This window comes from Serinus canaria, chromosome 1, assembly GCF_022539315.1.
Source record: "Serinus canaria isolate serCan28SL12 chromosome 1, serCan2020, whole genome shotgun sequence".
NCBI lineage: Eukaryota > Metazoa > Chordata > Aves > Passeriformes > Fringillidae > Serinus > Serinus canaria.
This window is the reverse complement of record NC_066313.1, coordinates 113,906,535-113,934,035: the sequence shown is the minus strand read 5'-3', so window position 1 is coordinate 113,934,035 and position 27,501 is coordinate 113,906,535. Positions and strand designations below refer to the sequence as shown.

Below are 27,501 nucleotides of genomic sequence, written 5' to 3'. Positions count from 1 at the left end.
CATGACTGTCGGGCAAGAGCAGAACCCCACCTTCCGATGGCACAGCAGTCACTGGGGGCTGTAGTTTTTCAGGTGTGCCCACTGATTCACAACCGTCAGCAGACACAGAGAAGCCACTTTCCAGTGAGAGAGAAGGCTTCTGGGTTTCCACTTTTTCAACTGCAGCAGATGTCAATTTATAGCCTTCAGGTAAGATGGAACACCGGAGCTCAGATGCCACTGACAGTTCTGCACTCTCTGTTTGCTCAAAGGAGTTGTACTTTGCTTTGTGGCCATCGTGGCATATGGGAATCCCACTTTTAGACATCACCAAAGATCCTGCACCGTCTATTTTTCCAGTTAGGTATCTCGATTCGTGCATTTCCAAAGATCTGGAGCAGTCGACCTCAAGCACTTGAGGAAGCGTTGGACCGTCTAAAGCTTTGTCGACAGATGACCTGGACTCATGAACTTCAAAAGAAGACACTGAAATGACATTGGCAGACACCTCAACAGAACCACACACAGATGTCAAAGAAACATCTGGAGTCTTGACTTTTTCAACAGATAAAAATCTTTGTTCATTTCCATATGGTGACTTAAAGGACTCGCCTACAGACAATGGATGCTCCTCTATTGGTGCAGCAAAGCTGGATCCTGATCCATGTCCATCAGGAGACACAAAGTGTCCACCAGAGGAAGCCAGAGGAGGCTCCTGCATCTGGCCTGACTCACAGCCATCAGGGATCACAGGGCGGATCATGTCAGGTGGCAGGAAAGGTCTCTGAGCTTCCACTGCTCCAGGGCTGTCAGCCAGCTGGGAAGACTCACGTTCAGGTACTTGCAGGACCTGTGAAAGCTCTTTGTGTTCACCAGGGATATGTTGTGAATCGTGGCCATCAGACAAGTTGGACACCCCACCTTCGGACAGGAGAGATGACTGAACTTCCATGTCTCTTCTAAGTGCTGGAGGAAGCTCTGGACCTTCCACTTCTTTGAGAGGTGCAGTTCTGGACTCCCTTTCACGGGATGCAGAGACCTGAAATTCTGCTACTGAAGAAGTTTCTTGTTCTCCCCTTTTTTCAACAGATGAGGATCTTGACTCGGATGTGGAGTATGGAAGTTCAGGTAGCACTGAAGACTCCAGAGCTGCTGCTCTTTCAGTTGATCCATTTTCAGATGTCATGGACAGCTGTGAATCCTGTGTTTTTTCCACAGATGTGGATCTCAGTTCCTGGTCATCTGGGGTTTTGGAGGTATCCAATTCAGACATGGCAGAATGCTGCAGATCTACTGTTTTTTCAACAGATGAGGACCTTTCCTCAAGGCTCTCTGAAGTTTTGGATAATCCACTTCCAAATGATGGTGGCAGCACTGGGCCATTTACTCCTTCATCAGACAAAGCTACTGATGTGGGACCATTAGAGGATTTACCTTCACTTCCAAAAGAAGATTGAGGAACATCTTCATCAAGACCTTTGGCTGACTCCTGAAGTTCAGAAGACTCATGCTTGCTACTGGACTTTGCTGAGGATAACTTATCTTTTTTTTCTACAGATTTGGACCTTGACTTAACACTGTCAGAGGACTTGGAACGTTTTCGTTTGGATTTTTTTGAAGACTCCTTGCGCTTTTTTTCGACGGACCTAGACCTAGACTTGTAACGTTCAGAAGATTTTGAGCGCCGACGCTTGGATTTTCGTGAGGATTCCTTCTTTTTTTCCACTGATTTGGATCTAGACTTGTAACGGTCAGAGGACTTGGAGCGCTGACGTTTAGACTTCCGCGACGATTGCTTTCGATCCCTTTTTTCTACTGACCTGGATCGAGACTTGTAGCGATCCGAAGACTTTGAGCGCTGACGTTTGGACCTCCGCACAGATGCCTTCCGACCTCTTTTCTCAACAGATCTTGACCTGGATTTTGAACGATCAGAGGAACCAGAGCGATGTCTGAACCTCCAGCCTCCTCCCTTTTCTGAAGACCTAGATCTAGATTTTGAACGGTCAGAGGACCTGGAATGTCTGCGGCGGGATCGCCAGGAGGACAACCTCTTTTCCGCTGACCGTGACTTAGACCTGTAGTGGTCGGATGACCTGGAACGTCTGCGCCCGGACCTTCGGGAGGACAGCCGCTTCTCCACTGACCTGGACTTGGATCTGTAGCGGTCAGAAGACCTGGAACGTCTGCGCCCAGACCTTCGGGAGGACAATCGCTTCTCTGCTGACCTGGACTTGGATCTGTAGCGGTCGGAAGACCTGGAACGTCTGCGCCCGGACCTTCGGGAGGACAGCCCCTTCTCCACTGACCGTGACTTAGACCTGTAGCGGTCGGAAGACCTGGAACGTCTGCGCCCAGATCTTCGGGAGGACAATCTCTTCTCCACGGACCTGGACTTGGATCTGTAGCGGTCAGACGACCTGGAGCGTCTGCGTCTGGACCTTCGGGAGGACAATCGCTTCTCTGCTGACCTGGATTTAGACCTGTAGTGGTCAGACGACCTGGAACGTCTCCGTCTGGACAATCTCTTTTCTGCTGATCTGGATTTAGACCTGTAACGGTCAGATGACCTAGAATGCCTGCGCCTGGACCGCCGGGAAGACATTCGTCTCTCTCTCTTCTCCACAGATCGGGACCTAGATTTGGAATGCTTTTTTCTGGAAACTGAATAGTTTCTGCTCCTAGAACGTGCTCTTTTAGAGGTCAAACGCCTGGAAGTGGAACGTGACCTTGATTTTTTCTTCCGCTTCCTAGACCTGGACTGAGACTTGGAACGGCTCCTTTTCTGTTTCTTTGAATCATGTTTTTTCTCACTGGTTCTATGACTACTTTTTTCAACAACATTCTCCAGCCTCATGAGAGTCTCCTTCATTCGTGCTGCCACATCAGGTTGCACATCGGATGTTTCCGAGTCTCTTTTCTCAGAGTCCTCTTCGGGAGTTGCTTCTTTGACATCTTCAGCCTCTGGAGTGTCTTCCAACTGGCCTTCCTCTATAAGTTCTGAACCTGCTTCTGCATCAGTCTCAGGTGCTGGTCCTGCTTCCAAAACTTTTGTCTCTGCCTCCAACCCTGCAACTGCTTCTGCATCTTTCAGCTCTACATCAGTCCGAGGAGCTGTTTCCAAATCTTGTGTTTCTGCTTCAGGAGTCCCTGCTGAAACTTTTTCCTCAGCTGCATGTGAAGAACTAAAAACTGTTTCTGCTACTAAAGGCTCAGATGTTTGACTCTGCTCAGCATCTTCCTTCTCAATCACCATATCCTCCACCTGTTGACTCTGTATTCCTTCTACATATTGTACCTCGGCTGTCACTTCATGTTCCAGTGTGGTTTCCAGGCCTTTCACATCCCCTGGTTTTGGAACTGCTTCAGAAGATTTTATTTCAGAAACACCCAAGATTTCTGGAGCCTCTTCTGAACTCTTCCATTCTGCAGCAGGTTTTGCTTCTAGAACTACTTGAAGATCTTGTTGCTTTTCAGCATGCAAGTTTTCTGGAACAGCTGCTGAAGCATCACCCATGGGTACCTCAAGCTTTTCACCTGTTTCAGAACCTTTCACCTCTACTGTTGCAGACTCTTTCATACTCTCTAACCACCTCATTCCTCCAGGTTCTGATGCTGGTTCCAGATATTTTGCTTTCTCTATTTCTGAGAGCTCATTTCCTTGGGTGCTGGTCCTCCTTGCTGCAATTTCATGTTCTACAGTAGATCCCTGAGTTTGCATATCTGTCAGTACTCCTGATGCCATACTGTTTTCTTCCACTCTGGGCAAAGACTCCAATACTGCTGCTGAATGACCTACTACTTGTTCCTGAATAGATTTTGAACTGGTTTCTGAAGTTTGCGCAGTTTCTAGGATTGCTTCTCTGCTCCTTGTCTCTGCTTCTGGAACATGTTCCGAATCCTGTCTCTTCCTCAGCACCTCAGTTTGTGAGGGTCCTGTGAGTGTCATGACCTGCGACTGTGCAATGATGGAACTCTCTGTCTGGCTTGCATGGAGAGGTTCTCTCTCTGCTGTGGCTTGCCATGGCATCACCCCTGCTGATGCCTCAGCCTCTCTAACTGGTTCCATGCTTTCACATGCAACCACAGGTTCAGGAGTCCTTTCTAAGGCAGGAAGTCCTGGACTTGCAATAGTCCCACAATGCAGAGCTTCTTCTGAAGCTTTTACACCTTCTACTTGTAAGGACATTGACGCTGTTGGTAAAGTTTTTGCTTCCACCACAGCCACTGGTCTCAGGACTCCTCCTGGACCTTGTGTGCTTTCCTTCTGCAAAGACAGGGAAGGTGCCAAGCCTCTCACATGTGATTCACTCTCAGGTCTTGATTCTCTCAGCAATGAAGTACCTTCTGAATCTTTTGCTCGTGGACTTCTAAAACCCTCTGCCACGTGGACTTCTGGAGCTGTTTGGGGAATGAAGGTCTGTGCAACCGCTGCAGGTTCTGAAGGTACTCCTCTTGTCTCTGCAACCACGTTCATAGCTGTCAATCCTGCTGGAAGTGCAGGTCCCTGGGTTCTGTCCACACCCCTTGTACCTGTCAAGACTCCGTGCTGTACGAATACTCCCGATGCACCCAGTGCTGTTGCAGAACCAGTGGTACCTTCCAAACTTTTGCCTTGCAGACTTTCATGAGCTGCTCTGACATCTTTTGCTACAACAGGTTCCACGGTTGTTTCTAAAGCTTTCACACTCCCCGTAGCTGGTTCCGTATCCTTCATTTTTGTAACAGCTCCTGGTCCTGGAGGTGTTTTGGCACTTATTTCCATGTGGGTCACAGGGGTGGCTGCAGATATTGTCAAAGGATGTTGCAAAGGTACACCTGCTTTCAGAACACTGGAAGTCTCCAGAGGGCTGCCCTGTGTCATGCTCACACTCCCAGATATAACTGAGGGCTGCAGGGATGGCTCCAAAGTTCTGCTAGCACCCCCCAGTTCTGAAGGTCTCTCCACACTTCTCACATTTCCCATGTGCAGAGATTTTTCAGTTGTTTCTGGAATTTTCACTTCTTGCCCAGCCACAGCCATGTGAACTACAGTCACAGCACCTGGATGTGCCAAATTTGCAGGTGTAGGGGTTGTTGTCACACCACTTGCCAAGGACAGGGATTCTGAAGCTGTTTCCAACCCCTGTGCTGCCCTCTGAGACACAGACTGATGAGATGCTTCTGAGTAAGTCAACACCTCCATGGCCTCAGGCTCCAGAGCTGCGTCCAAAGCTTTTACTTCCCCAATGCCTTGAGATTTCAGAGCGACTTCTGTACCTCCCAGTGCTTGTACTGAATCTTTCTGAATCTCTGATTTACTGACAATTCCAGATGGGATGCTGGACCAAGTATTATTTCCAGTATCAACAACACTGGCATTAATAGCTACAGGATAAGTATTTTCATGGGACTGTTGAATTTGTTCTTCGCTAGTGCAAATTCTAGTTTGAGCTATACTAGTATTTTCTGGGATATTAGACTGGGTGCTTTCTAAATTAAATGGAGGATTTGCTGCATACAAAGTCCCCTCCCCACTTCCAAGATTTTCTGCAGATTGCTGAGAATCAGTCACTGAATGAGAAACAAGTCCTAAAGCTTGATTATCAAGCCCCTCAGCTGGTTTGGAGCACAGTTCTGGCTGCACGTGGCCAGCCAGGTTTGCATCTGCAAACACTCCATGCTGTACATTCACTTGGGAGCTGGACTGCTCTGGCACCAAGTGAGGGGCCAGCTGCACGCCTGCAGGCTCTCCGGGACGTGCACTCAGCTTGGATTCCTTTGGTTGCTTTTTATGCTTCTTCTCTTTCTTCCTTTTCTTCTTCTTTTTCTTCTTCTTCTTGCTTTTGTGCTTCTTGTTTTTCTTTGCTTTTTTCCTAGGAATTTCATCTTCACCTGTAGAGCTCCTTTTTGTAGACTGAGTACTATTTTTCACAGTATTTTTGTCTACATCTAGAAAAAATGACATTTACTTTGTAAACATTTCTAAGACTGCATATAAAAATTCTTTCAGATTAGATGTAAAGTACATGGACAGAGGTACAAAACAATTAAACTTGCAAACCATGCCCAATTCACTGAACTACCACACACAAACAGGACACACTCCCTTTCCAGCTCTTTCCTTCCTCTCAGAGTTAAGTAATAAAACAACACTTCTTTTACAACACTTCTTTCCAAAAATTACCCAAATCTTGTAAGTGAGGACAGAGGCCCAGAGGGAACACAGCTCTTTCTGAGTAGTATCATAGTCATGGAATGGTTTAGGTGGGGAAGGACCTCAAAACTCATCTTAAGAGTTCCACCCCCTGCCATGGCAGGGACACCTTCCACTGCCCCAGGCTGCTCCAAATCCCAATGTCCAACCTGGCCTGGGACACTGCCAGGGATCCAGGGGCAGCCCCAGCTGCTCTGGGCACCTGTGCCAGGGCCTCCCCACTCTCATTGGGAAGAATCTTCTCCAAATACATGATCTAACCTTGCCCTATGGCAATGAAAACCCATTCCCTTAAAGAAGGAAAGAGAGGATGTTTCTGGAAGCTACCACCCTGTCAGCCTCACCTCTGTGCTGGGAAGAGCATGGAACAGATCCTCCTAGAAGCTCTGCTAAGGCACATGGAGGACAGGGACATGATTTGAAACAACCAGCATGGCTTCACAAAGGGAAAATCCCGTCTGACCTGTGGTGAACAGGCTACACCAGTGGGCAAGGGAAGAGCTACAGATGGCATTTATCTGGACTTCTGTAAAGTATTTGACCCAGTGCCCCCACAACATTCTTCTCTCCAAACTGGAGTGAAGAATTTGACAAGTGCACCGTCAGGTGCATTAGCACTTGTCTGGATGGTCACATCCAGAGGACAGTGGTCAAAAGCTCAGAGTCCTGATGGACATCAGTCACCAGTGGTGCCCCTCAGGAGTCCGTACTGAGACCAGTGTTACTTAATAGCTTCATTAATGAATCAGTGTTACTTAATATCTTCATTAATGACAGAAGGATCAAGAGGATCCTCAGCAAGTTTGCAGGTAACACCAAGCTGCAGGGGCAGGTGACACTTCTAAAGGATGTGGCCATCCAGAGGGATGTGGACAAACTCAAGAAGTGCCCCATGGGAATCAACTGAGGTTTATCAAGGTCAGGGGCTGCACTTGGGTTGGGACAGCCCAGGATCAATCCAGGCTGGGCTGAGCAGAGGGAGCAGCCCTGAGAGAGCTGGACCTGCCCCAGCCCAGAGCCCCCCGTGCCCTGGGCTGAGCCCCCAGCTGGGATCAGGAAAGGGATTGGGATTGTGTCCCTGTGCCCCACTCAGGTGATTTCCCACCTGCAGAGCTGCCCCAGCCCTGGCCCAGCCCAGGGAGGAGCTGGAGCTGCTGCAGAGAGCCCAGGAGGCTCCTGGATGAGCAGAGGGCTGGAGCAGCTCTGCTGGGAGGAAAGGCTGGCACAACTGGAATAGTTCAGCCTGGAGAGACTTCAGGTGACCTAACCATGACCCTCCAGTACCTGGAAGTACAGTAAAGGTGGTGGAAACCTATTGGCAAGAGCCTGGAGTGACAGGACAAGGGACAGTGGGTGTAAAATGAGGGAGCAGGGTTAGATCAGATATTAGGAACAATTTCCCCTCTGTGAGGGTGGTGAGGCCCTGGCACAGGCTGCCCAGGGAAGCTGTCCCATTCCTGGAGGTGTTCAAGGCCAGTCTTGACAGGGTTTGGAATAAGCCAGGATAGTGGAAGGTGTCCCTGCTCATGTTAGGGGCTTTGGAACGAGAGAACCTACAAGGTCCTCTTCCAACCCAACCCATTTTTTGACTCCCCTGTGTGCTGTCCCAGCATCCCCTGGGAATTGTCTCTCTCCAGCTTTCCTGGGGCTCCTCCAGGCCCTGCAAGGCCACCCTGAGCTCAGCCCAAAGCTTCTCCTGTGCAGGTGAGCAATGCCAGCTGTGCCAGCCTTTCCTCCCAGCAGAGCTGCTCCAGCCCTCTGCCCATCCTGGAGCCTCCTCTGGGCTCTCTGCAGCAGCTCCAGCTCCTCCAGGGCTGGGGCAGCTCTGCAGGTGGACTCTCACCTGAGTGGGGCACAGGGGGTAGATGTCCCTCCACCCACACTCAGTGGGGCAGCACATTCTAACAGCAGCCTGGAGATGTGCTTTCACACCCCCAATGCTGCACATGGAAGATAAAAATTCCCATTTGCCAAACAAATTACCAATGTGGGGATTTATGCTATGAGACCTGACCTACCACTGTCCCCTGCTGTGCTTTAACCCCTGAGTGAGTCCAGTGCTGCTGCTGTGTTAGAAATTCCCTACGTATTTACTGACCAAGTTACTCACTAGGGTCTAACAAATTTGGGAAAAGAGCATCCATGCCCCCAATCCCAAACCCACTTAAAGGCACTGCAGCCTGAACAGCTACTGGGACAGGCAGGATTGCAGCTGCAAAGCTACATGCTCCTCTAAAAGCATTTGCTTCCACCAGAAGAGTAACAAATTGAGATGACTGTGGGGACAAGCAAATCACTGATGGGGAAGGGAAAGAGGGAAACTAGGATGTCCAACACCACCTTTTTATTCTGTACCCCATTTCCCTCGGGATTTAACCTTTGTTAGGTACTTGCCCTTCTGGAGCCCTAGTGCCACGTTTTCAGGAGAAAGGCACTTCATTAAAGGCAACTTGCTGGGATTTCTGAGAAATCTGAGCTGTACACTGGAGTCTGCTTGCATGTTCCTTTCAATGATTCTATTTATACAGGCCAGGGCAGCAACATAGACACTCCAATTAGAATCTGTGATTCCAATGCTCCCTATTTTCTAGTATCCAAAATCTTGCAGAAGCAATTGTTAACTGCAATACTGTTAAATGAATGTGACTTAGGACTCCACAACAAGTACAACAGGTACATATTTACGGGATAAGCAACTTAGAAATAGATTTTGTACCAACATTGCTTTGAATGCATTGAGAGAGAACACTGAAGGAGAGTCAAATTTAGGGACAAAATGTCCAGCCCACAGCTGGAGAACTGCATTACTCAGTGGGTGAGCAACTGGCCCACAGGTTGGGCACCAACGGTGACAGTGACTGGGGTGACATGGGGCTGACACCAGTCACTAGTGGGGTTCTGCAGGGCTCCATTCTCAGGCCAGTTCTCTTCAACATCTTCACTACCAACCTGGGCACAGGACTCAAAGGGATAATTAATCTGCTAAGGGCACTAAACGGTGAGCAGCTGTTTACCCTTCTGAGGGTAGAGAAGCCCTGCAGAAAGACCTCAACAAATCAGAGAGACTGGCAGTCCTCATCTGTGTGGAGTTTAACAGGGGAAGTGCTGGACTGGGCAACCCTGGCTGTGTGGATGGAGAGCAGCTGTGGGAAGGGCCCTGGGGGTCCTGTGGCCAGCTGGAGCTGAGTCAGTAGAGCCCTGGCAACCAGGAGGGACAAGAAAGGGTGGGAAGGCTCTGGAGGGGCCCCCGAGGTGCCTTGGTCAGCTCAGCCTGGAGCAGCCTGAGCTCAGAGCTCCCCAGGGCTGCAGCTCCTCCCGAGGGGCAGCGCAGGGACAGCTCCCAGCTCTGCTCTGGGACAGGGACAGCACCAGGGAGCGCCTGGGGCTGGGCCAGGGCACCTCAGGCTGCAGGGCAGGGCAAGGCTCTTCCCCAGAGGGTGCTGGCACTGCCCAGGCTGCCCAGGGAATGGGCACGGCCCCGAGGCTGCCAGAGCTCCAGGAGCCTTTGGCCAGCGCTGCCAGGGATGCCCAGGCTGGGCGTGGTGGGGTCTGGGCAGGGCAGGGGTGGCACTGGGGGATCCCTGGGGGTCCCTTCAGCTCAGGACATTCTGGGATTCTATAAAATGAATTTTTCTGCGAAGATCATTCATTAGATTCAGATAATCAGATAATTCCTCTTGTCCAACTGTTTTTTAGAGACGGACACTGGGAACGTTTGCCATGGGTAAGTTTATGAACTTCCAAGTTAACACCTCTCACTTCTGTATTACCATGTGACCTTGCCTCAGTCCTCCACACAAGAATGCAACAAAAATAAACAAATAAAAATAAAAATCACATCACCAAACAAAACCAACAAAAACCACCAACCAACCAAGAACCTACCCAAACTTCCCCATGTCAGCCTGACTTGCTGCTCCTACAGCATAAATTAAAAACTTGAAAATGCTCAAGGTACACAAACCACTGAGTAGAGCAATCCCAAACTCCTGCCAGCAGAATCTCTGAAATGAACACTTTTCTGTGCTGCCTCTGGAACTGTACTCACCCAGCACACTGCAGTCACCTGTGTTTGAACTCCCAAAAATGAGAAATGCAGTAATTACAGCTTTCATCACCTCATCAACCCTCCACAGTCAGAAATCTTGCAGCAAGGACCAGTCCCACAAGAAGGAACATTCAGATGTGACCTTTTTACCCTTAAAAAAACTAGTAATTTATTCAAGATCTGAGACTGACACATCGAAATCCCTTTGCAAGACTGCAATATAAGTACCAATACTGTATCAGCATAACAGCAAATCATCTTTTGACTGAACAGTTCATCACAGATCTGTTTTGTAATAAATGTTCTTTCAAAATAATCCTGAAAAGCAACCCAAAGCAGAAACTGCTTCTATCAGCATGAGCTTTGTTACTAAGAACAGGTCAGTGAAACTGGAGTAGATATATGTAAAATAATTCAGAATTTATGGACTCATTTATGCATACATATGGAAAATATTTATCTGTTTCAGCACTGGGAAGAAAAAACATTCCCTCATACCAATGCTTACATACAACCAGCTCAATTTTAAAATAATTTCTTTCTCTGGCCACCTCTGGATGTAAAATCACAGTAAAGAAAATATTTAACTACATTAAACGCACAGCTTGCTAGAGGAGCAGCTCCAGGAAACACATTTTCCTCTCTATAAATCTGATTCCATTTGAGGCACAGTCACAACCTTCTTACCAAGAACAGATTTGCCAGAGGGAGTTTTTATTACCTGGGTTGCACTGCAGCTCTGTCCCAAGGGCTCCGGAGAGTACTTCCTCTATTTTCTGCACTATCTGATCACTCTGACAACTCCCAGCAGCTCCAGAGGCTTCGGAAGGCCCAGCCTGCTCAGCTGGGATTGTGTCACCATTGGGCTGGCCTTCCACATTTGCACTAACCAAAAAAATAATAATAAAAAAAATCAATTTAACACAAGCGATTCTGAGCATTTTTTTGGTACATTTTTTTTGTCGTTCACATACATTTATTAATCCAGCTCTTCAAAGCAGTATTCCAGCCTCCTGAAAAAGGCATGCTCTTAGGGAAAAGTCTGCCTTTGGATTAACTCTCGTTTATTCAGCCCCAACACTCTGTGACTGCTGAGGTTAAGACGCAAGGGGAAAAAAAAACACATTCAGGAATGTGCCACATCCCCCGTGCTCGTACGGCCTTGTAGGGGTTTCCTCCACAAAATAAATACACGCAACGCTCTCTCTTCCAGCTTTTTCTTGCTTTTACCAACGTTTTCCTTATTTTACGAGATAAACTCGGCAAATTTAGTCGTAAATCAGACAAACCATACAGGCGCCCGCCCCGACGGGAGGACAGCACCGAAACCGGTGAGAGAGCGAGTGGACGCATCCCCCCCCAGCGTCTTCTCTCGGCCCCCGGGCCGTGTCTCCCTCAAGGCACCAGCTCGGCCGCGACCCCTCCGGCCCCGCCATGTTGCCGCCGACACGACCCTCAGGCCGCGGCCCGTCTCTCTCCGCCCCGCGCCCTTCCCCACCGCTCCCCACCACCCCGTTACCCGCCATCCTGCTGTTGCTGCTCCTCCTGGATCTCCCGGAATTTGCTGACCACAAAGGACCGAAGGATCTGCTCGATATTCGTCGCCATGACACCCCCCCTTCCTTCCTGCCCCGACGCGAGGCCTCCAGCATCCCACAGTGCACCGCGGGCCAGGGCGCGCGCTGACGTCGCCACGGTAAGCGCCCTTTGCGATTGGCTGCGTTCGCTGTAAGCCCTGTCGCCATTGGCCGAGGCGGCGTGCGGCTGCGAACGGCCGCTCTAGCGCGGCGCACGGGCCATAGAGCAGCGGCGGGTTCCGGCGGGGGGGGAAGGAAGGTCTCGTGTCCCCTCAGCCGCCGCCGCCATGTTGTGGCGCTCCCGCCGCCCCCCCCGCGCGCCGCGCCTGCCTCCGCCGCCACCGGCAAAGCCGCCCCGAGCGTGTCCCCGTCCCCCAGTGAAAGCATTAAACCAGTCCCCGGCGCTCCGCGCCCACACCGCCGCCTCACGCAGACCCCTTCCCCACAGACACACCGCCCCGCCGCCGCCGCTCGCGGCCCCTCTCGCGCCCCGTACGCCGCGTCCGAGCCCCCGCGGCCCCGCGGAGGGCAGGAAAAGGCACCGCGGCGGCCACGACAGCCGGTCCCGTCCCCCCGCGCTCCCGCACGCCCTTCCCCGGCGCCGCTGGAGTCCCCGCGGCGGCCGCTGCTTACCCGGCCGAGGCCATGGCGGGCTGAGGCGCGGCGCCGGCGGCTGCGATCGGGAGCGATTCCATCGGTGCCCATGGAGCGGGGCCGAGCCCCGCGTGTGCTCCGGGCGGGCGGCGGCTCTCAGAGGGCTCTGCCCGCACACGGGCGGTGCTGCGGCTGCTGCTGCATCACCACGGGGCCCTCAGCCCCGGCTCCATGCGAGAGGCGGCCGCCCGCGCTCCCTCCCTCCCCCTCCGCCCGGCAGTGACACGCACATGTGCTCCGGGGGCTGGCAGCGGGGCCGCGAAAATTAAAGGAACAAAGGGGGGGAACCGAAGGGAGGTAGATAAATAAAGTGCGCCTTTTGCCCAACTAGGAAAATTGGAGCTTTTCTGGCGGTGATGGAACGCACCGAAATAAAGTTGTCCAGAGTACACCCACCCTGGGGACCCCTTCAGTTCTGTCCATGATACCTTAATAAAATCAAATTTTAATTATATGGGTGTTCAAACAGGATGTAAAACCGAATAATCCTACGGCTGGAAGACTCTCCCCACACACAGTTTCAGTAGTAGTAACTTAGGGGAGTTAGTTGACCTGAAATAAATTTAAAATACCTCCAAATAAATTTTAAAAACCTCCAAGGGATCTGGTGAGTGGCATCCTTGCCCATGGTAATTACTAAATGGTTTTTAAGGTCCCTTCAAACCCAAGCCATCCTGGCATTTTATGAAAACCCAAGTAAAACTGTTTAATTACCGCCAGGGTCTAAAAATTTTCACCATCATTACTGTATAATAATCACTTGCAAGACCCCTTAAAATCAGCATAATTCTTCACTCTGCCCTGCTGATCTGCCTTAATATTGACTTTGGAGAAAAAAAAAGAATCAGAGACTTGGATCAATCTGCTTACTTTTTTGTCACACTTTATTTATTCCATTTAAAATACAAAGCAGTTACAGTTAAGAAGTCCTTTTACCTGTTCATGCCATGCCCACATTAATATACATTAAATTTACTATTAGAACACTACATAATTTTTGATATCAAATTAAATGCTGAAAATGTTTCAGTTGAATAATTTCAAATATATTTAGGTTCAGCTGATGCAAATGGCCTTGTCTCAACCAGGTGTTATAAATAAGAAGCTTGACTAGGCCAATATTCAAGCAGCAATCAATGTATTAATTAATATGGTAAAGTATGAGCAATACAGCGCTGGGTACAGTGAGGGAAGTTTGCCTCCAACTGCACACTGATAGTTGGGCTTACAGGTATTTATAGGGGTCCTAATAAGCTTTCTCAGCAGTTTTTTCTGCCAAGTTTTACTTGTCAGCAGTTTCTATTCCAAATTTTTACGTCACAATTCTATACACTATTGTGATTTAGTTTTTCTCAGGATGTGTCCCACGGAGTATCCCAGGGGGTGGTGGTTCCGTTTCTGAAAGAAGGAAGGAGTCTCCCAGATAGTGAGGTCCAGTCTCCAGATGTGGCTCCACCTTTTGTTCGCAAGGACTATAAATCTCATAGCAGTGATGTCCAGCTTCCCTTGGTCAAAACCATTAATCCTTGAGATGATGTCCATCTTCTTTTCTCAAGCTGCATGTTTCCTTTTTATATATTCTAAAGCTAGAGTTTCAAAGATCCTTACTACAAGAAATATTCTAAAATTATACTTCAAAAGGTTATTATTGCAAAACTCTTAAAGGCTTAACTACAAGCAGAAAGTTCCTGTCAAAAAACATCCTTAAAGCTTTAATTCAAATGCTCCTAAATCAACTAAAAACTTATAAAGGGTAATTGCAAACCAAGGATAGGTTCAAAGGCCTTCTTCCATGCTTTACTTTTCTCAGTTATTATTAGAATTCATCTTTATACCTGTCCCATGGTCCGTTTCCACACATATCACAATCACAAATACACACGTTGCCTGTTTGTACCTGACATGAAACACAGCCTTGTATTTCACAAACACTACGTAATTTTTGATATCAAACTAAAGGCTGAAAATGTTTCAGTTGAACAATTTCAGATATATTTAGATTCAGCTGATGCAAATGTCCTTGTCTCAACCAGCCATGTCAAAAACATGAAAAAGGTGCCCCAAAAGAGCCAGAGAAGGACTTTAGTGTGTGCTGCATTTTCCCTCTTACTCCTTACAAACAAAACTAATCTGATAATTACAAGAAGTCTCTCTTCATACTCATGAGAATCCACAGCCCTAAGGGAAAATAACTGTTCTTACTCTCCCCATCACTGCTTGCTGAATAAAGTCCCTTTACTCCCTTTATTTAAACTCTTTTATTCAGTTTCAGTGTCAGATGGTTTTCAGATTAATTAAATATTTTACTTTCATTTTGTTAAGACCAGTGATTGTTGCTGGAAATGTTCAATTAGTAAATGAGTAATATATTAGTATTACATTAGTAATAGTAGTTCTGCTACAATTATCAATACTACTTAGAGCATTTATTTGTGCAACTCTTCCCTTTCAAAGTAGGAGTCTGGTCTGGGGTGTGCTTAAATATGCTGAAAAATAACATTAGACCTTATTTCCTAAGGTATTTTACAAAGAACAGTGATGTTCTCACATTATAGCTCTTGAAGAGAGGAAAACTGTGGGTCAAATCTTGTTTTATTAAGAGTATTGTAGCACAACTGTAATGCTAAATTAGACTAAACATTGTCCAATGCTCTATGGTTTCATAAAGCAAAAAGCTCAAACGTGGGACAGTCCAAGGATGTGGTATTTCAGGGGATGTAGAGGCAAACCCCACATTTGCACAGCCCTCACAGACCACCACCCTCAGCCCCTGAGGCGATGGATAAAGTAAAAACAATCCCGCCATCCCTGAGGTCTTTGGGCCGCCGCTCCACCGCCCGCCCCAGATTTGGGGGATTGCTGCGCTAGAGGAAATCCCGTCGAGACATCGCTCTGAGGTCCCTCCTCCCCGTGTGCTCGCTTGGTGTTTTAGTTCCGGCGGACTTCTTCTCACCTTTGAATATTCTCCGAGAACGGTGAGTCTCCCCGCCGCGCTGGAAGGGGCAGCGCTTCCCTCAGGTGCGTGGCTGTCGCCGTCCCGGCGCTGCCGAGGGTCCCGCCACGCCCGCGCCGGGCTGAGGGCGCGGGGGGCGGCGCGGGCCGTGTGCGCCCGTGTCCGAACCGCAAAATGGCGGGACACGCGCCGCGCATCCCCGCTCTTCAGGGCAAATTCTCTCACGGCTTGGGCCTCACTGCACCTCCCTCATGGCATCCCGGGCATGGCTTGGCCCTCATGGCAGTCCCCTCATGGCTTGGCGCTCACAGCATAGCCCCCACAGCAGTACCCTCAGAGCATGGCCCTCACGGCACAGCCCCCACAGCAGTACCCTCAGAGCATGGCCCTCACGGCACAGCCCCCACAGCAGTACCCTCAGAGCATGGCCCTCACGGCACAGCCCCCACAGCAGTACCCTCAGAGCATGGCCCTCACGGCACAGCCCCCACAGCAGTACCCTCAGGGCATGGCTCTCATGGCATCTCCTTCACGGCAAATCCTCTCCTGGCATGGCCCTCACGGCATGGCCCTCTTGGAATCCCCATCACAGCTTGGCCCGGTGAGAAATGCTACTCACTTTCAAAAATTTAAAAGGTTTATTAAAACTTTATCAAAATACATCAGAAGACTGAATAGAGAAAATATTATGGGGCCGGGAATAAAGGATATTTTCCCCGCCATGTGCTTTGAACTCTTTAGCCCCTCCCAAAGCTCTGCCCATTGACTTCTTCCCTGTCCAGTGGTGGAGATCATTTCCTTAAATCTGGATTGGAGGCCAGCTCTTGCCATAGCAACAATGCCACCCTCCCAAATGTCCAAACCCAGGCCACCCCCAATAACAACACAAGGCAGGTAAAACATTACTATAAATCTATAAAAACATAACTATAAATCTATAAAACTTCTCCTAACATATATACATGATACTTGCCTTTGAATTGCGAGAGTCAACCATGGCGTTACTCATCTATCGCAGCCCTTATAGCAATCCCACCACGGCCTGGCCTTCATGGCCAAAGTGGTGAAATATTTACTTGAAGTAAATATTAAACTTCGACATCTCTGGTTTTGGACTTTGATTCACTTAAATTCTTTCCCTGCTGTTTGCAAAGCTGGGGGCTTACCAACTTTTTAAGCATTTTTTAAAATTTATCCAGTAGCTGTTGGAACTAATGAGCATAGTTAATACTTATGCTACTATTTAGGGTATATAGCTGAAAGAATAACACAGGAAGTGCATTTCAAGGGTTATGCTCCTCTGTCATCATGGTACTAAACACTGAGCACTTCCAGCATCCTACATTTCTTGAGGTGTCAAATTTACTATGGGGGTGGTTGTAAAAGTTTATGATCCTGTTTATCTTTAGCACCAAAACTTGAGGGAGTGTTTTGACTAGAAAAATGCCAAATCCAGCTGTTTGGAGGATCCTACCTGGACACAGAGGGCCTGTGTGGCAGAGCTGCAGCTTGGGCCATGAAAGACGCATAATAATGACTTTTTTCCTTCTTTTTTGTTTTCTACACTGCACTGAATGGCAGGAGGTGGAAAGAGATGATCTTTAAGTTTCCTTCCAACCCAAACCTTTCATGATACTATATGGCCAGGTGAGAGCTGGGAGTTTGTCTTTTTAATAAAACACGAGTTAAAAAAAAAACTTATTTAACCCAAAGCTCTAACTAAAAATCATAATTGCCACCAGATTATGGAGGCTTAGAAGCTACTTAAGCAGTTCTTCATGTGTTGAAGTCAGAGGAAGTGAAAAGTTTTCTAAGGCTGTGTTTTTTTCTTTCACGAAAAATTGGTTTTTTCCTTCATTTCCTTCCTGCCCCAAGCTAAACCTGCAGTTCCCCTGTGGGATGCTGACCATTTTGCAGGTTTGGTTGCCATGGCCGTTTTTGTTGTGCCTCAGAGCTGCCTGCACACTTGGCACAGTGAATTCCCTCTGAGAACTGAGCCACACAGGAGAAAAAATGCAGAGAGGTGGATGTCTTCCCTCCACAGCCCCTGTTTCCCTGGTGTCTGTCCCTGGGACCAGGGACAGGCTGGGGCAGGAGGTGGGCATGGGAATGCAAACTTGAGTGTGTCCTGGTCCCTCCATCCATCGTGGTGACCCGAGGGCACAGCTGGGTTTCCTCTTTCACCCTTCCTGGCTGCTGCTTCCCTTGTCCTGGCTGGTGGTGATCCCTCACCCCTTGGGGAGTTAGCTCAGCTCAGCAGCTGGGATTATTTCCTTTATATATCCACACTGACATATTTACTTAGCTGCACTGCTTACCGTCACGGTGTCTGCTCTCCAGCACTGCTCTCCTGATCCGGGTGACCACACTCCCTTGGCACAGGCAGGAGGAGAGGGAAGGAGAGCCTGCAGGGGGAGAGGTTGGGGTGGGACCAATGGGGAGCTGGCCCAGGCAAGGGCAGCTCAGCCCCTGTGCACCCGCAGTCGCTGAACCTGAACGGGGGCCAGACCTGGCACAGATGCCCTGGGGAGGCTGGCTCGGAACTCCCCTCCTGCCTGCCGAGCTCTGGGGGCACTCAGGATGGGCAGAAAGACTCAACTCATGGGGTCATTCAAAGGGCACAAGAGCTGGGTTCAGGTCACGGGGCTTTGGGGCTGCATGGCCTGGCTGTAGGTGAGTTTGGGAGCTGAGTAAAGGATGGCAGGGTGGATCCTAGGATGTCGGAACTCAGGACATCCCTTTGGGAGTCTGGAGCTGCCGGGACCCTGCCAGGGGGCTCAGAGACCCTGGCACACAGCCCAGAACACCAATGGGTTTGATTATGAACCGTGGAGCAAATTGCCACCTTTACATGAAGACCTAAAAGCCACAGCAGTTTAAACAGTGTAAGAATAAAGTTATCACAGGGTGTAAATGTAGGTTTGGGGATTTTTGGTATAGAGAGGGATTTGGGCGTGTCCAGCCTTTCTTCTTCTTCTCTACCTCCATCTCCAGTGGTGATGTTGGCATTTTTAGACTGGTTTAGAGTAGAAGCTCACAGTCTAACATAGGTGATGGGTATTGGAAAATAATTGTAAACATGTTCCATGTAGTTTTTAGTATAAAGATAACACCACCCCGGGGGCAGGCAGAGTGCCTCTGGCTGTCCTGCTCGATGGACCTCAGCTGGGCAGGAGGAAAATTTATAGGTAAGATACAATAAACAATTCCAAGACTGAAAACTGAAGAGCTCTGACTGATCCTTTGAACGCGTGGGCTGAAGCAGAGACTTTTAACACAGGTCAGGGTCGCAAACCCTGTGGCCTTCCGACACTAGGAGAGAGTTGAGAGGAGAAAGTTTCAAGTTTCAAGCTGGGAGGAGGAAGCTGCAAATTTTGGATTCTTCTCCAATCACTTATTTTGATTATTTTTTCCATAACAAGTCTATGAAGAAAACTCTGAAACTGATAAACAGCTCAGACTAGGGTCAGAAACACACAGACCTCAGTGCAGTGGGAACTCCACAGCCTTCCCAATTTGGGCTTTTTTCTATCTCCTGTGAGAATTATTTTTTTTTTCTTCTGCCTAACTGCAAGAGGAAAAATGAACCTTGTCCTTTAGTCCAAAGCCGAGTGATGAGAGCTCCTCTCCAGCTCTGGGAGTTGTGAATTTTAACCTTCATAGTGACACTGGGCTTGGGTCTGTAGTGTTTGGGAAAGTGTTAGGCCATTCTTCATTCTCATCTCCAAGAAGAGTAGGAGTTCTTTGCCTCTCTGGGTGGTCTGGGTTGGAAGAGACCTCAGAACTCATCCAGTTCCAGCTCCTTGCTCTGTTGAGGGACACTCCACTAGACCAGGTTGCTCCAAGCCCTGTCCAGCCTGGCTCTGAGGTTGGACAGGGCTTGGAGCAACCTGGTTGACCATGTCTTTGATCTAAAAAAACTTGGATGCCTACATCAGTTTTCCTGAATCCCAGTGTTGGGAAACAAAGATACAGAGGAGCACAGAGGAAACTAACAGCACTGGAGCTTAATTAGGAAAAAAAAATACACTGTGTGAAGGAGTGAGCTTTGCTGTTTGTGCTGGAGTGCAGATGTCTGATTGTATTTGCACCTTTCCTGCTGTAGTTTGAGGTGAGCTGATAAGGCACTGCCTTATTCAAATACTCCACCCAGCTGAGATTGAATATTTAGGTATCTTGCATCACACCTGCAAATAAATTGCTTAAGGAGTTTATGTTTTCTTCGAGAGTTCTGTTCATAAAGCAGACAAGAAACTGAGTGTAACCCCCAGGTGGGTGCACAGGGGAAGTTTGGTAGGGTCAGTGGCTCCTGTCCCTGGGAAGAGACAGCACCTGAGTAGCCTCATGTCACTGCTCCCTGTGTTTGGAGCCTCCCCGTGCCCTGTGCAGGAATCGGGGTGGGAGGGCTCTCAGGACTGTGGGGCTTGCCTCCCTCACTGGATTTTCTCTGCTCCATAGGCCCTGCTCTCCAGGAAGAGTTCCCTGGTTTGTTGAAGAGCCCCAGCTGCCTTCCTGCAGTGAGGATAAAGGTCTCTGAGCTGATGCTCCTGCCTGCTGACTTTGTCCTGACATCCTCGAGGATAAGCTCTGGGAATCTTCTTGTCTCCATTCTGTCCTTGCCTCCTCTCCTCCTGGACACACGGAGTGATTAAGTCATTTCTTCTTTCCTGTTCTCACTTCATATAAGGATCTAACAAGAGACCCTCTTCTGAAATGTCCCTTATCTTCATTTTAAAGCATCTTTTAAACAAATACCTTCTCCTTCTTTACCAAAGCAGGCAATGGGTGCAGAAGGTAATGGCATCCTGTGGTTTGGAATCGTTAAGGATTTCACACATTGCTTCCAAAAATCCTGGGGTGTGATAATCCTCACAGAGTAAATATCTACCTTGTGAATGACTTTAGAGAACAAATTTTTGACTGCTGGATTAGTGATAAAAATAAAAAAGAATGTTGCCTCTTGGGCTCTTCATTTTTAAAGTGAGGTCCTGTTGGGCAGCAGAGGGGCCTCCATGACATCTTTGAGTGCCAGTGTAAATAAAACAGAGGCTGCTGCATCTGAGCCTCCTAAACTGGCACTGCCACAAGTTCTTCCCAAGCCACATTCCTAAATAAAAGTTGCTAGGATACCGTAGTGGGATGCACAAATAGCACTGAGCTTCAAAACAAACGTGTGAAACCTAATCTTCACTCACATTTTGATATAAAATGATCAACTATTATTTGACATGCAGACATGGCTTGTTCTGTTTACTGCTCCCACAGAAAGCTTTGTCCTGTATGTGATGAGTTCTTTCATCTGACAGTAGTGCCAGAATGTGTTACTTCAGGGAAGAGAAGGAGGCGACTCTTGGAGTGAGTTGCCATCATGGTGAGTCCCTTGAGGTGGCCACAGTGTCACTGGGTCTTCAGGCTGTGCTGATCAGCAGTGTGGGCTTAGTGGAGTGTGAATTTCATAAGGGCCTTAAGATGAAGCAGGGCAGGGCTGGAGGGGATCTAGGGAATGAGGAATTGTTCCCTGGCAGGGTGGGCAGGCCCTGGCCCAGGGTGCCCAGAGCAGCTGGGGCTGCCCCTGGATCCCTGGCAGTGCCCAAGGCCAGGCTGGACACTGGGGCTGGGAGCAGCCTGGCACAGTGGAAGGTGTCCCTGCCATGGCAGGGGTGGGATGGGATGAGCTTTGAGGTCTCCCAACCCAAAGCATTCCATGATAATTTGCATCATATTCCTTATTTATCATGCTGCTTATTACATGGACTAATTTTTATTTATTGCAGAAGTGCAGATCCTAATTTTTAGGTACAAAGAGATTTTTACATACAAAGAGAATATTCACAAGCTGGTTAATGAATAGTTTTTTAACTATAAAAAAAGAATACCTGGGAAGGGACAGAATTTTTTTCTCTGTTTAGAAACAACAGGATGAGCAGCTCCTGTCCTGCAGAGCTTTTGCCTCTCACTCCTAGAGCACTTGTAGGGAAGCTTCTGTCCCCTGTTCCCAGGAATGTCTGGAGGTCCCTTCCATTGGCTGGCTGCAGAGTCATCGGTGGAGTGGGAGTGTTGGGTCAGGGATTTAAACCAGGGGCTGCCAATCTTTGCTCTCTTTGTGCCTCTGAGCTCCTGAGTCCTGCTCTCCTCAGCTTGGTACACGTAGCACACAGTGAGTAGGAGCTCTCTTGGGTTTGAAATCGTCCTGGTTTAAAATCTTAACATTTTTAAATTTAATTTTTAAAAACATTTTAAAAGTTAAAAGTTTTAAACATTCTTTTTTCGGAAAATCATATTGTGTATAGTTCAACTTATTATTGATAAAATTTACCTGAAAAAGTACAATTTAGTGGCCACTGGCTCTGGATACCACTGGCAATGCTTATTTGACTTCAGAGAGACAGCTGCCTGCTGTGTGATCAATGTTCTTCTACCTTACTGTTACATTACTGTATTTATCTATTTCACCCCTTTGTTGTATCCTTCATTCTTTTACCTTCTTGCTTTAGTTGTAATTTAAGAGTTGAGCATCATGATTTCCCAAACATCTATATCATAACTGTTATTTTTAGCCTAGCCTGAACTTTTTTATTGCAAGTAATCATGGAGTTTTATAATTAAAACATGTCTGTAACTTTGCAATATCTACATTTGACCCAACACTGGATTAGAAACATGTTGCTCTCCCCCAGCAAGGAACTACCATTAGATATTAGCTCTGGCCTGTTTAGTTGATAGCAAACAACTCAGTGTTAATTTTCTGTATTTTATCCTTCTATCCACATTTATTTTGATTTAGTCTGTCGGGATGTTTTGCCTAATGCAGATATTTTGCCTCATCAGAGCAGCTTTAGTCAAGTCAAGCTGTAGCAGCTGATGTGAGGGCAAGGCACATCCCTGCCTCATCTGAAAATCTGCTTTGGATCATTTTTGCTTTTCCCTTAGAAATCTCCAGGGTTTTGTTTTGTTTTTATCCCCTTTTCTAAGATATATTTTGTGTTGTTTTTCCCCTTTTCTAAGATATATTTGGTGTTGTTTTTTCCCCTTTTCTAAGATGTATTTTGTGTTGTCATCCCCTCTTCCCCTCCTGCACAGGGGGCTCTGAGCTCACCTGGGCACTGGCCATGTGCGGGTCAGTGACCGGCAGTGTGAAGAGGGTGACGCTGGTTCTGTGTTGTTTGTGCTGGGATTACATCAGGGGCACTCGTGGCTCCTTTTGTCCTCGACTCTTCTCTGGGCTCTGTTCCTCCCCCCAGCAGTGGGAGAATGGGAGCTGATCCCTACAGCCAGGCTGGGAGAGCTGGGGGTGCTCACCTGGAGAGGAGAAGTTCCAGGGAGAGCTCAGAGCCCCTGGCAGGGCCTGAAGGGACTCCAGGAGAGCTGCAGAGGGACTGGGGACAAGGATGGAGGGACAGGAGCCAGGGAATGGCTCCCAGTGCCAGAGGGCAGGGCTGGGTGAGATCTTGGCAATGAGGAATTGTTCCCTGGCAGGGTGGGCAAGGGCTGGGATGGAATTCCCAGAGCAGCTGGGGCTGCCCCTGGATCCCTGGCAGTGCCCAAGGCCAGGCTGGACACTGGGGCTGGAGCAGCCTGGCACAGTGGGAGGTGTCTCTGTCCATGGTAGGCAGGTTGGAATGTGATGAGCATTAAGGTCCCTCCCAACCCAAACCAAACTATTATTTTGGCTCAAAATAAGGACATACATAATCAGTTTATAAATTATGTCCTTCCTTCCGCCACTTCCTTCCTTCCTTCTTCACTGTTTTCAGAATTCGGGTGGATTTTGTCCGTGCAAGTGAGCTCTTCCATCAGTCACTCTGTGGGGAGTACACACTGCAGTGACTCTCAGGGAGCAGAGGTTTCCAGGGCTCTCAGAGAACACGCTGTACTTTTGCTGTGAGCCCCACGTGCGTAAGCTGGCTGTGCACACCCAGGTGATGACGTGGTCACTCATGCTCCCACTGGCCAGCACAATGTCCATGTGTTTTTCCAAACCTCACTGGAATGGGACAGTGCAGTGGATACCCCACTCTACCTTGTGTGAGTGAGCTCCTTTACTAATTCCACCTGTTGCTGGCCTCCTGGTCCTTCTCTTCAAGGAAAGCCAGAGCTGAAAGTTACTTCATTGTCTCATTGCTTGGAGCTGTTCCTTTCCATGAGGTGTTCAGAGCTTTTCAGTCATTGCCTCTAAAGTCTCTTGAACAACCCCATCCAGCTCCAAACACTCTGTGTTCATGCCATGGGTGCATCAGAAGGGCTTTGACCTTTGAAGGTTTGGATTCTCCAAGGAATTGTTGCTCAGAAGGGCTGTGGACTCCCCATCCCTGTCCCAGGCCTGGCTGGACACTGGGGCTTGGAGCAACCTGGGACAGTGGAAGGTGTCCCTGCCATGGCAGGGGTGACACTGGGTGGGCTTTAATGTCCCTTCCAACCCCAAACCATTCTGGCAGTCTGTGATTCTCTAGGTTGCAAATCCCAGCCTGGTCTCTCAGCAGGGTTTTTCCCTCTCTCCCAGATTTCAGTATCAGTGGGAGCAGTTTCCACTCAGACCCAGGATGGTTTTCCTGATGGGTTCCTGCTGTGCTCTGGGTCAGCTCAGCCTTGGAGGTTTAGTGTGTATCACTGATGAAGTTTAGTGTGTATCTGATGAAGTTCTCCAGCACTTCATGGTCCCTGAAGCTGTTGCTTTCCCCACCTTTCCCAGCTGATTCCAGCTGTTTTCCTTTGTCCTGGTGTCCTGCAGGGCCATGGCTGAGCGGGTGCTGGTGATCGGCAGCGGGGGCAGGGAGCACGCCCTGGCCTGGAAGCTGGCCCAGTCCCCCCACGTCAAACACGTGTTTGTGGCTCCAGGAAATGCAGGCACGGCTGACAACGGGAAAATCTCCAATTCAGGTAAACCAAAAAATGCCAATTTTAAATTTGATCATTCAACCAGGATGTTGTTGAGCTGAAATCACAGCTGGTAGTGTGAAAGGATGATGATGATGATGATGATGATGATGATGATGATGATGATGATGATGATGATAATGATAATGAAATCATCATGATGATGATTGTGGTGGTTTTAGTTTGAAGCTGAATGGAAATATTAATTTTGTGTAGTGGTTTTGGTTCACTAATTAAAGCTTTTTCTGAATTTTAAGATTTATTGGTTAATGTATATAACTACAATCCCATAAAAAATTTAAACAAAAAAATCCTATACCCTCCCCCCCAAAAAAAATCTCTATTCCCAAAAAATTACTAATTTTAAAAATAAATAATAAAAACTTTTACCTTTAACCAACTCATCTGTAAAACAACACCCCATAAATCAACATAACCCATAAACAAACTGATGATGGATGATGATGATGGATTACCATTTTTTAAGGTTTTGGGCATGTGAAATAGATTTTAGATGCAGTTAAGAAGAAAAAAAGTATCTGAACAAAGCCTTGTGTAAGTTGTGTAATTAATTTTATAAGATGTCAGCTGTGAAGTTTCATTCTTTAGGTTTGGGTTGGGAGGATTCAGCCAGAGCTGTTCCTCTGGAAATCCAGCTGAGGATAGTTGCTGTGGTTCCACCTAAATTCCCTCTTGTGCTCTCAGAAGTGTGTTGAAACCCCATGATCCCCACAGCCTGTGACAAGAACACTCTGTCACTGTGAGCATAATTCATTCCATTGTCTTAGTGACCTTAAGAAATCAAGGTTATCTTCAAATATTCCTCTGTGTACTGCCTGCTTGGTTGGAGCTCTGACTGGCTGTAATTGAGACTTTTCATAGTTGGTAATTTTGAGAAATCAAGCTTCAGATGTGCAAACTGAGCATCCAGTTTTGGAGCTGCATCTCAAAGAAGCCTGGTCTGAGGAGCTGACACCCAGGGAGCCAGTCCAGACCACAGAGATTCCTGTGTCCTTTACACAACAGGTCCTGATTTGGGGGCTTTAACCTGCATAAAACTTCAGTTTTCCCTTCAGAACATGTGATAAAATGATCAAGGTCCCTCAGGGTGCATGGGAATGTGGATCAGACACATCCATTTGCTGCAGTTCTGTTGCTGTGGGAGTAGCTTTGTGTTGTGTTGTTGTCTTGTGGAAATGTGAGTGCTGCCAGGTCCTTGTACAGCAGGTAATTATTGACTAGAATTCCCTTGGAATGCTTCATTACAGGCCTTTGAAACAACTTTGTCCTGAATTATTTTTGTCCAGTCACAGCAGCATGAGTGAGCTCCTCACTCCAGTTCTTTGCTCTCTTTGGCCTCTGAGGAGAGGCCTGGAAGGAAGAGCTGGACAAGATCAGAAAGTCAAAAAAATCCCCTTTACCCTTGTGCTAAGTGGGGTCAGTTCCAGGCTGCAGGGCCTGTGGAGTAAGAATTCCAAGGGTTTTTTTCAAGCTGTGCCTTTTTAAACACCACCCCTCCCCATTTTTTTCTCTCTTTCATCTCAAAAAAACATTTCACCAGTAGTGGGAATTGCTTGATCTCGAGCCAGGTCTATGAAATTTCCATGTGGAATAAATGGGTTTGTTCTGCACATGGGCTCACCTGTGCTTTGGGAGAGAAATCTTCACCACCCCAGGAAGAACCTAGAATTTATGAAGAGTTTGATTTATATTGGTTTTTAAGGAAAGAATTTGTCTCAACTGTTCAGGAATTCCAGTGCTGTCACTGGGGCCTTGATTTAACTCAGGGTGGAAAATGGGGAATTGCCTGTCAGAAGCACATGAGCCCTGTTATGCTGTGTGAGCAGCACAGGGATATCTGGGAATATCTGGGAAATTCCTTCCCTGGTTTTTGGGGTCTTTTTGGCACAATCAAGATTTGGCTCTGAAAGTTCATCATCCCATCGTGGGTCATGGAATTGCCTTTAATTAGGATTGCAGCTTTGGGTCTTGGGTGATTACTGAAACACGAAAAAGTGAGCTGAAAATTATAAATAACCTTAAATCTTTCAAACTTTGTATTGAAGTAAGAAAAACATTTTTTGTGGTTGATCTGAGCTGGTAATTGTTAAGAGCAGTAAAGTGGGATTTAGGTTGGGTGCCTAAATACAGGTTTATCTTTAATTTAGGTGGATTATCAGGGCAGTTTTGGTGCAGAGGCACAGACAATGGCTTGCTGAATGAATAGGTGTGTCTGTGAATGGATTTCATCATCCTGACACCTCCTTCTGTCACATTGTACCTCTCAGGGTAACTTGTGCCCTGAAATTTAAGCTCCACCCTTGAAAGCCTTGGGCCAGGGTCCTCCTGTCTGGTTCCAAAGGAATGTTCAGCTGTTGATTCAAGCAGTCAAACACAGCCACAGAAATGTCCCCTTTCAGTCAAAAACCTGAGGAAAAGGATATTTGGGAGGAAAGCTAAAATCATGGATAAACAACACGATTTGTTCCTTCCTGTTTGTTGTTAGGACATTTCTCCATCGTGTAAATCTTGTGCCACACTCACTGCTCATACCATGAGATCAGACCTGCAGCAAGAAATCTGGGGTGAATTCCAGGCTCTCTCCTTTTCTGCTTGGAGAGGGACAGGATTGTCTGGAGTGCCAGGACAAGGGGGATGGCTTCCCACTGCCAGAGGGCAGGATTGGATGGGATATTGGGAATTAGGAACTATTCCCTGTGGGGGCAGGCCCTGGCACAGGTGTGTTGTGCTTTTGGGTGAGCCAGAAGTCAGCTGGCATCAGCTGTACACCAATGTCAAATGCCTTTGTTGGGGGACCAAAATAATTGGGCTGTGAAAGAGGTGCCAAGGAGGTGATTTTTATTTGTGTTCTGTCTGGGTGTTCCCACACCCCACCTGAATAGGGTCAATCTATAACAAAATGTAGATTCTGTTGTGGAATCAGGAAATTTTATGGTCAGGGATTGTTCCCTGGCAGGGTGGGCAGGCCCTGGCCTAGGGTGCCCAGAGCAGCTGGGGCTGCCCCTGGATCCCTGGCAGTGCCCAAGGCCAGGCTGGACACTGGGGCTGGGAGCAGTCTGGCACAGTGGGAGGTGTCCCTGCCATGACAGGGGGTGGCACTGGGTGGGCTTTTAGATCCCTCCCAATCCAAACCAGTCTGGAGTTCAATGATTCTATGAATTTATTCGTCCAGGGTAGGGGGAGCACAGTGGGACTGACC

General features: G+C 48.1%; 2 protein-coding genes and 1 long non-coding RNA gene across 8 annotated transcripts in view; 1 reads left to right on the top strand and 2 right to left on the bottom strand.

Annotated features, from left to right (window-relative positions):
* Positions 1-11,902, bottom strand: part of SON (SON DNA and RNA binding protein) — a 35,908-nt gene extending 24,006 nt beyond the window's left edge. Inside the window, 3 exon segments of the mRNA XM_018924830.3 lie at positions 2-5,910; positions 10,945-11,108; positions 11,743-11,902. Coding sequence (XP_018780375.3) covers positions 2-5,910; positions 10,945-11,108; positions 11,743-11,831 — 6,162 coding nt within the window. The 5' untranslated portion in view covers positions 11,832-11,902.
* Positions 11,903-13,320: 1,418 nt separating this feature from the next.
* On the bottom strand, positions 13,321-16,761 carry LOC108963588 (uncharacterized). Its single transcript, XR_007778782.1, has 3 exons — positions 16,377-16,761; positions 15,408-16,021; positions 13,321-14,040 (listed from the first exon to the last, which is right to left on the bottom strand). It is a non-coding gene; the product is annotated as an uncharacterized LOC108963588 (long non-coding RNA).
* GART (phosphoribosylglycinamide formyltransferase, phosphoribosylglycinamide synthetase, phosphoribosylaminoimidazole synthetase) overlaps positions 15,181-27,501 on the top strand; it is a 38,407-nt gene continuing 26,086 nt past the window's right edge. Inside the window, exons 1-5 of one of the 6 annotated variants that reach the window (XM_050971048.1) lie at positions 15,181-15,429; positions 16,989-17,054; positions 19,866-19,936; positions 20,673-20,778; positions 24,136-24,284. In XM_050971048.1, the coding sequence (XP_050827005.1) occupies positions 24,140-24,284 (145 nt within the window). In that variant the 5' untranslated portion in view covers positions 15,181-15,429; positions 16,989-17,054; positions 19,866-19,936; positions 20,673-20,778; positions 24,136-24,139. Of the gene's footprint in view, positions 15,430-16,988; positions 17,055-19,865; positions 19,937-20,672; positions 20,779-21,451; positions 21,565-24,135; positions 24,285-27,501 lie in introns of those variants that run through there. The other 5 variants (XM_050971007.1, XM_050970953.1, XM_018924828.3 and 2 more) reach the window with 5 other exon arrangements.